Genomic DNA, 13,668 nt, shown 5'->3' with positions numbered 1-13,668 from the left:
ATGAGTGAATAAGGTATAGTACTTTCTTTTTCTATAGATTATTCAGCTGTAGAAATAGCAAAAAAGCAAATATTTCATTTCTGTATTTTGGTGGTTTGTTTCTCTGTCTTCTCTCTTTAACTGTCTTCTAGTTAAATATGATCATATGATTTATGTTTTCTCCTTTTTTCTTTTCCTTTTAATTTTTTTTAGCCGCCCTCGTTCCCCAAATGATTTGTTGGCCTTATTTCGATACCCACGAGATCCTTATACTGTGGAACAAGCAAGAGCTGGAGAAATTTTTGAAAGAACTTTGCAGCTTATACAGGAGCATGTTCAACATGGTTTAATGGTCGATCTGAATGGAACAAGTCAGTAACTCATTTAAACTATTAAGTACCTAATATCTACCATGCTCTGGAGATGCAAAGACAAAAACAACAATTCCTAGCCCTCAGAGGAAATGACACGAACATTAAAAATGCAAAATATATATTGTGCAATTTCCCGAGGAAAAAATATGGGGGAGTGGAGGGAGAGAGGAAAAAAAGTTAGCAACTAATTCCTGAATAAAAAAATTATAATCTATCGCCCTCCTCTTCTTCCTCCTTTCCCCCCCCTTCCCCTTGCCTCCCCCTTTTTCCCTTCCCCTTTCCTATAGTTGAAGAAATGAATGAAAGGATCATTTTAGTCCTGAAATGTCTGAGTCATTTAGAGGTTTTTTTAAAATTCACATATCTCTAGTAACCTAATTGACTCCTTTTAGCAATTTGAAACCCTTTTTAGTTTTTTATAAATAATTCAAAATATTGATAGTGACTAGATTTGGGACTTTATTGACACAGAAAATACCTGGCTGAGCAAACTTCCTTTACCAAATGAAATCACTATCTCTGCAATTCAGAGTCTTAACAGAGTTGCCTTTAGTTAAGATACTGATATAGTTAGTGTTTCAGATAGGGATTGATATCAGACCTTGGCTCCAAGGCTAACTCTATCCACTATTCCCTGCTAGCATCTAAAGTAAGAAAACAACATTTTAGTTTTAAATAATTTACAAGATTGATATCTGACCTTTTTATAAGTCTTTTCTCATTGCCCAATTTCAAAATATGGAAAAACATTCTTTTGAACTCATCACATCTTTTTTATTTTAATTTGATTGCAATTCTGCTCTTAATGTTATTCTTTAAGTAATGTATCCAGAGGTACCAGACTGAATCATTAGCATGTGTTTCAAAATTTATGGTGTGGAATGTTGTGGAACATTCCAGTGGGTTTTCTGGTCAAGATTCCTTGATAAAGTGGCCAATTACTGACTCGAGACAAGGGTACTGATAGATGACTCTTCTAAATTATATGTTGGTTCTTGTCCTTTGTTATTGAAGAAGTCCAAAATGCCATCACTATTAGTGATGGAGAAAGTAGTGAAGTAGAATTTCTCTCCATAATTCTATAGCTGTTTCCTGGGGGTTCATACAGTGTTATGTGTGATCTTAGGGATTCCTGTAAAGTTATTAATGAGTCAGAGATTAATTAGATGAACCTCATTTTTTTAAGATAAGGAAATTTGGGCTAAAAACTGTAAGGTCATGTAATAAGTGAAATGATATTTAAGTTCTGGTTATTCTAGTATAAAACTCAATGTTATTTCTATTACAACATATTCCGTTTTCTACCTCTTGGCCAAAGCTCCATGCACATTTCCCTGAGTGAGGAGATTTTGGAAGTTATGACTCTGAACAAATGGCTTTTTCACAAGTCCTTACTTCATGGTCACAGTCTTGGAAGGAGAGACTACCTCATACCCACCTTCATACTACCTCCACCCCCACAATGTTCTGCTTCTTCCCTGAATTTAGACAATATCAGTTCTTTCTGTGAAGGTGGATAGTTTCATCATTAGTCTTTTGGGATTTTCTTGTACTGCTGAGAATAGCTAAGTCATTCATAGTTCTTCATTGTATATTAGTTCTGTTATTGTGAAGTGAGCAGCACTAGACATTGGTGATTCATTTTGCATCAGTAGATATTATGTTCCCTTTTTTTAAGTTGATGATTATAATAGTCATCAATATATTTTTTTAAGTTTGAAAAAGTGTTTTATGTATATAGTCTTTTATTTGATCCTCTAAGTTTAGGCTATTATTATTCATGTTTTATGGGTGAGGAAACTTAAAGTTGAGAGAATCAAACTAATTTTCCCAGGGTTACACAACCAGTAAGGATTGGAGGTGGGATTTAAATCCAAGCCTTCTCATCTATGAGACCATCACCCTTTCCACTAATCTGTGCTGCCTTTTTGTCACTTTTTTATTTACCCCTAACTCCATTCTATAGAGAGTTGATCAACTGAGACCCAGAGAGGTGGATGGTGTTGTTCAGGTTCACACAACCAATATGTATGAGTCACAATTTGAACTATAGTATGCTGACAATTCCAATGCTTTTTCCTTTCATCCTAAAAGAACTCAGAGCTAGACCATCTCATCTTCTATTTATTTATTTTTTAGAATCTTGATCTATCAATCAACTCACATTTGTATTTGTTAAGCTCCTACTACATACACAGAATTATATTTGATCTCTTCAGGCTCCAGATTCTCTTTATGAGATAACTGATGATTCTATCTAACTGAGATTCAATTCAATTTAACAAAACTTTCTTAATGTGCTAGGTAGGCATTGATGAAAAAAAGACAAAAACATAACTTTCTTTGCCCTCCAGGAGCTTATATTTTATTGTGATGCAGGATAATTTGCCCTTTCAATCTAGGGAAAAAATGTTAACAAAATTTGAGGTAGCAATTTGCTTCTGATCTACAAATGTAAGAAGTCATTTTGGGGTTCTTGCTTTTGGTCTTCATTTCAGGCTACCATTACAATGATCTTGTTTCTCCTCAATACCTAAGTCTGATTGCAAACCTGTCTGGCTGCACTGCTCACAGACGAGTGAACAACTGTTCAGATATGTGCTTTCATCAGAAATATAGAACCCATGATGGAACCTGCAATAACCTGCAGCATCCAATGTGGGGTGCATCTCTAACTGCCTTTGAGCGACTCCTAAAATCTGTGTATGAAAATGGATTTAACTTGCCACGAGGTATCAATCCAAATAGGCTTTATAATGGATACCAACTTCCTATGCCTCGCTTAGTTTCTACTACTTTGATAGGAACTGAATCGATTACCCCCGATGAGCAGTTCACCCACATGACAATGCAGTGGGGTCAGTTTCTTGATCATGACCTAGATTCCACAGTTGTTGCTCTTAGTCAAGCCCGATTTTCTGATGGTCAACACTGTAGTTCTGTCTGCACCAATGATCCTCCCTGCTTTTCAGTCATGATTCCACCCAATGACCCCAGAGTCAGAAATGGTGCCCGTTGTATGTTCTTTGTACGTTCCAGTCCAGTGTGTGGCAGTGGCATGACCTCTCTGCTCATGAACTCTGTCTATCCCCGGGAGCAGATCAACCAACTCACTTCATATATAGATGCATCTAATGTTTATGGGAGTTCAGACCATGAAGCTCAGGAAATCAGAGATTTGGCCAGTCATAGAGGCCTCCTGAGACAAGGCATAGTACAACGATCAGGGAAGCCACTTCTTCCCTTTGCAACTGGTCCACCAACTGAATGCATGAGAGATGAGAATGAAAGCCCCATTCCTTGCTTCCTGGCTGGAGATCACCGTGCTAATGAGCAACTTGGACTTACAAGCATGCACACACTGTGGTTTCGAGAACATAATCGTATCGCTACTGAATTACTAAAACTCAATCCCCATTGGGATGGTGACACTATCTATTATGAGACACGTAAAATTGTTGGTGCAGAGATGCAGCATATCACATATAATCACTGGTTGCCTAAGATCCTTGGAGAAGTTGGGATGAAGATGCTTGGAGAATATAAAGGTTATGACCCCAGTGTTAACTCTGGAATCTTTAATGCCTTTGCGACAGCAGCCTTCAGGTTTGGACACACACTCATCAATCCACTACTGTACCGACTCGATGAGAATTTTGAGCCCATCCCACAAGGCCATATACCTCTGCACAAGGCCTTCTTCTCGCCATTCCGGATTGTCAATGAAGGTGGCATTGACCCCCTCCTAAGAGGATTGTTTGGCATTGCTGGAAAGATGCGTGTACCATCTCAGTTGCTAAATACTGAGCTGACAGAGAGGCTGTTCTCTATGGCTCATACTGTGGCCTTGGATCTAGCAGCAATCAATATCCAGCGGGGCCGAGACCATGGTATTCCACCCTATCATGACTTTAGAGTATATTGCAATCTTTCCTCTGCTTCCACTTTTGAAGATTTGAGAAATGAAATTAAAAATCCTGACATTCGAGAGAAACTTAGAGGGTAAGTTTCAAAGAAAACTTGGACATTTCTTTTGGAATAGTACACAAACTTGGGGGAGGCAGGGATAAGTTATATTATGTTCATAATTATGTAACAAAGTTGCAACAATATCTCATTCAAAAGGCATATTCTGAAACATTTGAAATATGCAGCAACTTAAGACAAGAGAAAGAGATCATTCAGAAATACTTAGATAAGGCCCCTTAGCAAAGTGGAACAATAACGCTACCTAATACTTATCTTTTTTTTCTTTCTTTTTCTTTTGTGCATTTAAAAAAAATCATTGTCTTTTTTTAAAATTTTTTTCTTTCTTTATTTTTCCAACTACAAGTGATGGTAGTTTTGAATAATTATTTTTTACATTTTCCCCCTCCCTCTGATCCTTCCCCTTCCCTTGACTGAAATCAATGTAATATAGGCTCTATATCTATAACTATGCTAAATATAGATCCAAATTATTCATCTTGTAAAAGAGAATCACATCCAAAAGGAAGAGAAAAAATTAGAGGGAAAAAATGACATAATTCATAAGACAACTTTTTTTTAAAATTCATGATAATAGACTTTGGTGTGCATTTAAACTGTACAGTTCCTTTTCTGGATATGGATATTTTTCACCACAATTTATTCAGCTATTCTCCAATAGATAAGCATCCCTTCAATTTATAATTCTTATGAAGAGCTGCTATAAATATTTTTCTAAATGTGTTTTTTTTTTACCCTTTTTCATAATCTCTTTGGGATACAAACCTAGTAGTGGTATTTCTGGATAAAAGGGTATGCCCTTTGGACATAATTCCAAATTGTTCTCTAGAAAGGTTGGGTCAGTTCACAACTCCACTAACAAGGTTTCAGTGTCCTAGTTATCTCACATCCCCTCCAACATTGATCATTTCCCTTTTTAGTCATGTTGGTGAATCTTAGAGGTATGAAGTGATAGCTCAGAGTTGTTTTAGTTTGCATTTCTCTAATAATGATTTAGAGCAATTTTTTCATATGACTATAAATAGCTTTCTTTATCTGAGAATTGTTTTTCATATCCTTTGGTCATTTATCAATTTATCAATCAATTTTTCATTTTCTGATGACTCAAGTTATTCTGTGTTCCCAACACCACAGCTAGGCGAAGGGTAATATGTAACAACTCAGACTTTTATTCATCAAGCTGTATGGCTTTAAGTCATGTTAACAATAGTCTCTGAAGAACCGACCAATTACCCAAGGGACAATGTATAGGCCCATAGTATGCATGGGATATTCATGCTTCATTGATTTCCACACCATCAAGAGATCTATAAGAAAGCCCCCAACACACTGAGAGGACCCCTGGTAAAGGACTGGTGAAAGACACAGAGGAAGAATCATGCATGATTAGGATCTATGTGAGGAGGTATCTAATATATCAAATTGAACCCAGATCTGTCAAAATATAATTGTATTCATAATTCAGACATTCTGTTTAAGATCATCTGTTCAGTTTTAGATAAGAGAGCATTTATTAAGGTGGTACTGATAAGAAGAGTTGATTCAAGACATGCTATTGACAGTCTATGTAGTCTTCCAAATGTTTGCACAAAATCTGGTGGAAAATGTAATGAAACTTAGAGAATATATGTAAAGCAGTAAATCATAGCTCTTTGTTGCTAGGAGTCTTTCTCATCTACTTAGGATGCTCAAGAAATTCTCTTTAGTTATTGTGTAGCTTCTTTTATAGACATTGTTTGTGACTGTGAATCTACATCTGCTCTCTGCTTGATTCCTTATTTCACTCCTCCCAGTCACAACTTTTCTGGGGTGGATGATGTTACAACACTGATAGGAAAAATTGGAAGTCCTCAAATCCTTTGGACTGTTTGAAATGCTGAGACCAATTATTATTTCTCTGTTTGGCAGTTCTTGCTCTAAAGTTTTTTTTTATTGTGATACCATATTTACTCTAATTTCTGTAATAAATCCAGTTCTCAACTCTCTTGATATAATTTTTTTTAGGTTTGTTTGGGGTTTTTTTTGCAAGGCAATGGGGTTAAGTGACTAGCCCAAGGCCACACAGCTAGGTAATTATTAAGTGTCTGAGGCCCAATTTGAACTCAGGTACTCCTGACTCCAGGGCCAGTGCTCTATCCACTATCTTGATATTCTTTTTTTTTCCTCTTGGCATTCTTTAAGTGATACCTAAGGTATGACCAAATTTCTCAATCTAGCTGAATAAGCTCCTTATGCAATGTCAAGCCCAGTGAAGGAAAAATCTAAAATCTATATTGGAAATTGATTGCTTTCATCTGGTTAAGGTATCAGAAAATCTTCTCACTTACTTTAAGTAGATTTGGAAGTCTTCATTAATTTACTTAATCAAAACTGGCATTCTCCTCTTAGTTTTGATGTTTGTTTTCCTCAGCAAATCTACCAGAATCTGATTACAACCATAGCTGAAAATTTTTGGCTAACTCTTTAGTGACTTGGGGAGATTCCACATTTCCTTTTTTAATTCTTCTCCATTGCTTAAATAGTCACTGGAAAAGTTAATATGGCACAATTAGTAATCAGATCTGATATTAGCATTTTTCCCTCCACTTCTAGATAACATAATTATACAGTGTGACAAACTATAACTCCTTCTTACAAAGCTCTAATAGATTAATTCTGTTGCTCGCAAAAACAGACTTCCCATTCCCAAAACAATAAAGAAAAGGAAATGTACGAAAAAATTACTAAGTCTTTCTCAAAGGGAAAGCCTTGTCCCTTCCTGAATTCCCTGAGCTCATGAGCTCATCTCACAGGGAATTGGGATTGTCTAGATCACTTCCGTACCCTTCAGTTAGAAACTAAACTAGTATGAGGCTCTAATAGAAACATTGGTCCAGGGAGATGAGGTCCTGGTTCTCTTCCCTTCAAAGAGGCTTATACTCTGACTCATTGGGGTTTTTTACCCTTTTGTAACCTTTTAGCCTTTTACCCAATTACCTGATACTACAATAAAATTTCCAGGGTTCAGGGGACACTAAAGCACTTCTTTATTTTCCTTTTTTATTTAAAATTTCAAAGTTTCTTGACAGAGAATTTTGACTTACGACTTTTCAATATCATGTTCCAAGAATTCATACCATAACAAAATTTCATTTGGTTCCAGGCTGGACAAGAGGGCTTTACACTCTCCCTTTTAAGATTTAAGTGTATCTACACAGATAAATTTTAGCCTATTAAAAAAATATCGTGTTACCAAAATTTGTAGCAAAACCAATCTGACTATTAATGCTTAACTTGAAATTCATTATAATTCAGGAGTAGCTCTCTAAAATTAAAAATATTATGGATAGTGTTGCTTAATAAGCTAATTAGTAAGCAAGAATCATAATTACTGAGATCTAGTGTATTTGTGTTCAGAATGACAGTTAGTTGTTCCTCAGAAAATAAATTCCTAGTCCTTGCTGCAAAGTTGTTGCTCTCTTTTTTAGTGGTGTTTGTTTTATTTGGAGAAATTTGATCACCTTAATCTATCACATAGAAAACAATTTCCATTGATTCTACACCCCCAAAGCTGTTGGTTTTGTGCAACAAACATTCATTTCAGGAGGGTCTATTTGCCTCCATAGTTAGTTATTTAACTGGAAGGGAACTTGAGGTCATGTACTTCCAGAAATATGAACTCAGACATACATTATGGATTATCCTTCCTGTTTTTAAAGTGTCTTGGGGATAGATGCTCCACAGCCTGGTTTGTTGTACTGGTTAAGTTTCATAAGATTTTTTTATGCCTCATAAACTTTTCATTTGATACAGTTTGAATCTATTAATCATAGTACTTTGAATTAGGGAACTTGAGGCACAGGAGTGACTTGTCTGGTGATACAACTAGTAAGTGTCTAAAGTTAAGTTTGATCTTCCTGATTTTAAGTCCAGTGCTCTATCCACTTGGGGCAGCTAGTTAGCACAGTGGATAGAGAGCCAGACCTAGAGGCAGGAATACTCATCTTCCCTGAGTTCAGATTTGGCTACGGACACTTGCTAACTATGTAACCCTGGGCAAGTCATTTAACCCTGTTGGCCTCATTTTCAATGATCATTGAGTTCAATGCCTATATTTCACAGAAAAGGAAACTGAGCCCAGTAAGTAGTTGAAGCATTAGAAGCCATTTGAAAATGATGGGTTCTTTGAAATCTATTGAAAATGACATTTCATTCTTTTTTATATGATCCCTTTCTTCAGAGTTCAAAGGCAATCTTTCTCCAGTACTGTTTTGTATAACCAAAGAATGAAATCTTAATTTGAAAATTTCTGTTTGCATGTATCAGTGATCATCATCAACAAAATAAATAAGTCACTAGTTTGTTTTAATTTTAAATTATAGATTAATTCTGTTATTTATTAACCACAATTTAGTCTTTAGCTATCATATTTTCCTAGCAAGAAACTATCTGCTTGGAACCTCTTTCATTTTTTATTTAAATTAATGTTTTTTCATTGAATAAGCATCACCATTTCCCTACTCTCACCCACTCACCCCATCCCAGAAACAAAAAGAAAAAGGAAACTCCTGCAAGAAATATACATAGTCAAGGAAAATACATTCCCATATTTGCTATGTCCATAGTTGTTTGTTTTACTCTTTACCTCTTCTTGGAGCTGAATAATCATATTTGATCATTGTATTATCAGTTCTTAAGAATTTCAAAATCATTTATTTTTATAGTGTTATTGCTATAGCATATATTCTGGGTCTTTTCACTATACAGCAATTCAAAGTGATGTTTAAGTGATCCCTATTCCCCCATCCCTTATGACTATGGAATTCTACTTACATTCCCCTTTCTCCACGATATGTGACATTTACCTTTAATTTCTGTGATTATTTTTTTCTCTTTTAGTCTCATTAAAGAGGGTATAATATATAGGAGTGTCATGTAGGAAAGTGGGTTTTTCCTATATGTTCTTTTTCTTTTCTTTTTTTTCTTTTTTCTTTTTCTTTTTAGGTTTTGGCCAGGCAAATGAGGTTAAGTGGCTTGCCCAAGGCCACACAACTAGGTAATTATTAAGTGTCTGAGACTTGATCTGAACTCAGGTACTCCTGACATCAGGGCCGGTGCTCTATCCACTGTACCATCTAGCCACCCTTCCTGTATGTTCTTGAATTTTATCAAAAGTTATTTTTTCATTAAGCAAAGAGCATAAATAAAACATTAAATATATAGGAAGAAGGCAAAGAATTCAGAATTTATAAAAGGACACTAATTTATTAAATTTAGTGGTTTATACTTTTTAAAAAACTATAAAGAATAATTCATAATTTGACATATAATCTTCTTTTTTGCTTTTTTGTATATTGAATTGTTTGTAAGAACTGCTAATGTCATAATAAGAAAATCTTACAATTAAAAACTATTGTGTCTTTGTCAAGGAAATTAATTTTTTTATATCATAGATTATATGGCTCACCGTTGAATATAGATTTATTTCCTGCACTCATGGTGGAAGACTTGGTCCCTGGCAGCAGACTGGGCCCAACTTTGATGTGCCTTTTAAGTACTCAGTTTAGACGTCTAAGAGATGGAGACAGGTAATTTTCATGCTCTGTTCAATAATTCATTGGAACATGTACAAAAGTTTAATGAGTGTGCTTTAACAGTGTCAAAGTATTATTATTTAATAGTATTATCATGCTTTCCAGGATGTATGGAAGTGTGGTTTAGGCCTTCTATGTTGAGATTAGGAAGAAAATATATTCTTTATTCTTAGTAATTTTTTTTAAAGCAATAACTTTAAAGTCTCCTTTCTCAGCAATATACATCTTGGAAACAATGCCAAATTAACTGTATGTTTGCTCTGTTTAAACAATAATTTTGCTAAATAAAATCTAGGCATCCTTTACAAATAATGTGCCATTTTAAAAGATTATAGCTTCTTCGATGAATTATACAGATGTTTTTAAAGTTCTTGATTTAATCTATATTATAGTATAAGTACTCAGTGCATGAACTCATACCAAAACTTCCACAATTCCTTATCATACAGATAATTATAGATATTGGCTTACTCCTCAAAGATGTTGCCTTTTTTGTTTATTTATGATCTTCTTAAATTTTGAAGAATTTAATTTCTGCCCCCTTTATAAAAAGATCATGTTTTCTTTCTTTTTATTATTATTTATTATTAGAATATTAGAATTTTGAAGGGGCCTGAGAAATTATCCATTCCATTTACCTCATTTCCATTTAGCAAAATTGAACCCCAGAAGAAGATGAGTGACTTTTCCAATTATTTTCCAAGATCATTTGACTATATGCAGTTGTCTCACTTTAAAAATGAGTCTGACAAAAAATCAGGATCTCTTATGAAGTTAAACTGTGAGGTTTGGAGAGATTGTTTCAACCTGTTAATTCTAGTTTCGGGGGTGTATCTTTGCTTATTTGTCTCTCTGTTTCTTCACTCAAACTATAGGTTATGGTATGAAAATCCTGGAGTATTTAGCCCTGCTCAGTTGACACAAATTAAACAGACATCCCTTGCCCGAATTCTCTGTGACAATTCTGACAACATCACTCATGTGCAAAGGGATGTCTTTAGAGTGGCTGAATTCCCACATGGATATGGCAGCTGTGATGAAATTCCCAAAGTGGACTTAAGAATGTGGCAAGATTGTTGTGAAGGTCTGTATCTAAATTAGAGAAGCAAATTGGCTATTAGCAATCAATGGTTGGGGCTATAGGGAGGTGAAGTATGCACAAGGAAAAATGCCATTGGATTTGCAAACAAAATAACTAGGTTTGAACAGATAAATTAAGCTCTTTAAATCTCAATTTTTCCATTTGTAAAATTTATATGAAAAAAGTACTCAATGTATTATTCATTTTAAATGATTATTTTCTGCAATTATCTTATGTAAGATTACTTTGAGAAGCATATGACCTCTCTGCTTATTAGTGTGGGACACCAATGTAGTTAGTATTAGCTTGAAAACACTAGAAGATCAAAAGTCTTATTGAACTATACTGCCACAGTCCAGACTGATCTTAAAGGTAACTCTTTGCTACCTGCTCTGATAGCTTTCTGTGGACAGAAATCTATTTTAATTGTATCATAGATTTTTATTTCTCTCTCTCTCTCTCCTTTCCAGCTTTCTTTCTTCCTTCCTTCCTTCCTTCCTTCCTTCCTTCCTTGTAAGGCAATGGTGTTAAGTGACTTGCCCAAGGTCATACAGCTGAATAAATATTAAGTGTCTGAGGCTAGATTTGAACTTGGACCACTTGCTTCCAGAGCTGGTACTTTATTCACTGAGCCACCAACTGCCCTGTAGATTTTATCTCTATTCCTATTTTACCTCTGCAGGTTTCTTTGAATTCCTTGAAGATTCTCTTGCTTGTTCCTTAGTTCGGTATTTCAAAGACATGGAATTTTCTTTCTTTTTTCCTTCCTTCCTTCCTTCCTTCCTTAAGTGACTTGCCCAAGGTCACGCATCTGATAAGTATCAAGTATCGAAGGCAGAATCTGAACTTAGGTCCTCCTGACTCCAGGGCTGGTGCTCTATTCATGGAACCACCTAGCTGCCACCAAAGATGTGAATTTCAGCAATGATGCCACTGCTTGACCTGGATGGGGTCCTGTTTGCCTGACTCCTAATCCAGCATTCACCCCAATGGACTATGCATATGTTTCTTTGTTTGACTGAGCCTGTGATTTTACTGGAATAGAGAGCTCCTAGTGGATAAATCTCTGTTAGTGAACACCAACCTTTCTGGTGCTTAAGGTACTTGGCTATTTGATTTGCCCTGGATCATAAGCCAGAGTGTGACAGAGGCAGAACTTGAACCCAGGTCTACCTCATTCTGAGGCTAATTCTTTAATCAATTCTTTGTCTTTTGGTCTCTCTGTTTCTCTCTGTCTCTGTGTCTCTCTGTATCTCTGTCAGCCCTGTCTCTGTCTCTAAATTTTATTTATCAGTCTCTATAACAAGACAGTTCTTGCTTTACATAAATTTAAATTATTTAAATTCAACTTTATGTAAAGAATTTCAAAAGAAATTTGCATTTAAAAAACTACCACATTGACTCTCTTTCTCTCTCTGTCTGTCTTTGTTTCTCTGTCTCTTTCCCTGTCTGTCTCCTCTGTCTTCTCTCTCTCTCTCTCTCTCTCTCTCTCTCTCTCTCTCTCTCTCTCTCTCTGAGTCTCTCTGTCTCTCTCTCTGTCTGCTTCTATCCCCTCAGCTAAGTGCTCCATGATCTCCCACCCTACCACCAAAATAAAAAAGATAAAAACAAAAACAAAACAAATTTTAAAAATAGCCTCTTTCAAGTGAAAGCAGAACTGCTACAGAGATCAAAGGCTTGGCTTGATACCTGAGTGTTGAGAGAAGAAACCTTTGCCCTGTTCTCTCCACCTCCACTTCCTCCTCCATTTCTGACTTCTTTGTCCTTGGCCCCCACATATCCTTGAAATGTATTCTGGCCCCCTTCTTCCATAAGTGGGCATGACTCTTCTGTCTCTCTCCTTTTCTTCCTCACACCAGGGCAATTTTGAATTGTGTAAAAATTGTTTTGCTAACCACTTAAATGAGAATGTTATCTGTGTTCATGTAGACATTCACACATACATATATATATGTGAGTATATATATGTGTGTGTGTATATATATATATATATATATATATATATATATATATATATGTACATACTCATTCCCGTAGTGGTACTAGGCAGGATACTAATTACCTGATAAGTTGATTAAAACATGGACTTTGATGGACTATGGCTTATATTTAAATTGAGTGTCTTATATATTCTTTCTTTACCAACTACTTTTTGGTGGGGAGGGGTAAAGTAATTGAGATTAAATGATTTGTCCAGGATCACATTTAGTAAGTGTCAGTCTTCTGAGGCTGGATTTATGTTCTCTAGGTTGGTGCTTTATCCACTGCACCATCTAACTTCCCCTTCTTTCAAATGGATGCTTTTTCATAAAAAATTTTGATTAATTTCTTTTGAGTTTTTAACTTCATTTGTTCCTTTTGTTTTTCTGGCACAGTTATTTTTTGATATCCTTACCTACTACCATCTCCAATCTATTTAATGTCCCTTGTAACAAATTTAAAAAAGTTAAATGGAACAATTTAATGCAAAAGCATCATTCTCTACCTTATCTAAGGAAAAGAGGGAAATCTATTTCCGTTTTTAAAAATTTCTATTTTTTTGTTATTTTGTGTTTGTTCCTCATTAAAGAGGAACATTTCCTTATGCAGAACGAAAAAGAATTATATTCTTATCTTCTCCTGTGCTAAGATCAGTTATTAAAATTACCTAATATTCAGCTTTGGTTTAGAGTTC

General features: G+C 35.3%; 1 protein-coding gene across 1 annotated transcript in view; it reads left to right on the top strand.

Annotated features, from left to right (window-relative positions):
* Nucleotides 1-13,668, top strand: part of PXDN (peroxidasin) — a 148,203-nt gene that overhangs the window by 122,600 nt on the left and 11,935 nt on the right. The window contains exons 16-19 of the mRNA XM_074209572.1: nucleotides 193-350; nucleotides 2,852-4,355; nucleotides 9,773-9,907; nucleotides 10,789-10,997. Of these exons, the coding sequence (XP_074065673.1) occupies nucleotides 193-350; nucleotides 2,852-4,355; nucleotides 9,773-9,907; nucleotides 10,789-10,997 (2,006 nt within the window). The remainder of the gene's footprint in view (nucleotides 1-192; nucleotides 351-2,851; nucleotides 4,356-9,772; nucleotides 9,908-10,788; nucleotides 10,998-13,668) is intronic.

The sequence above is a fragment of the Macrotis lagotis genome, chromosome 1, assembly GCF_037893015.1.
Source record: "Macrotis lagotis isolate mMagLag1 chromosome 1, bilby.v1.9.chrom.fasta, whole genome shotgun sequence".
Classification (NCBI taxonomy): domain Eukaryota; kingdom Metazoa; phylum Chordata; class Mammalia; order Peramelemorphia; family Peramelidae; genus Macrotis; species Macrotis lagotis.
The sequence above is the reverse complement of the archived record's forward strand: the minus strand, read 5'-3'. Positions and strand labels throughout refer to the sequence as shown.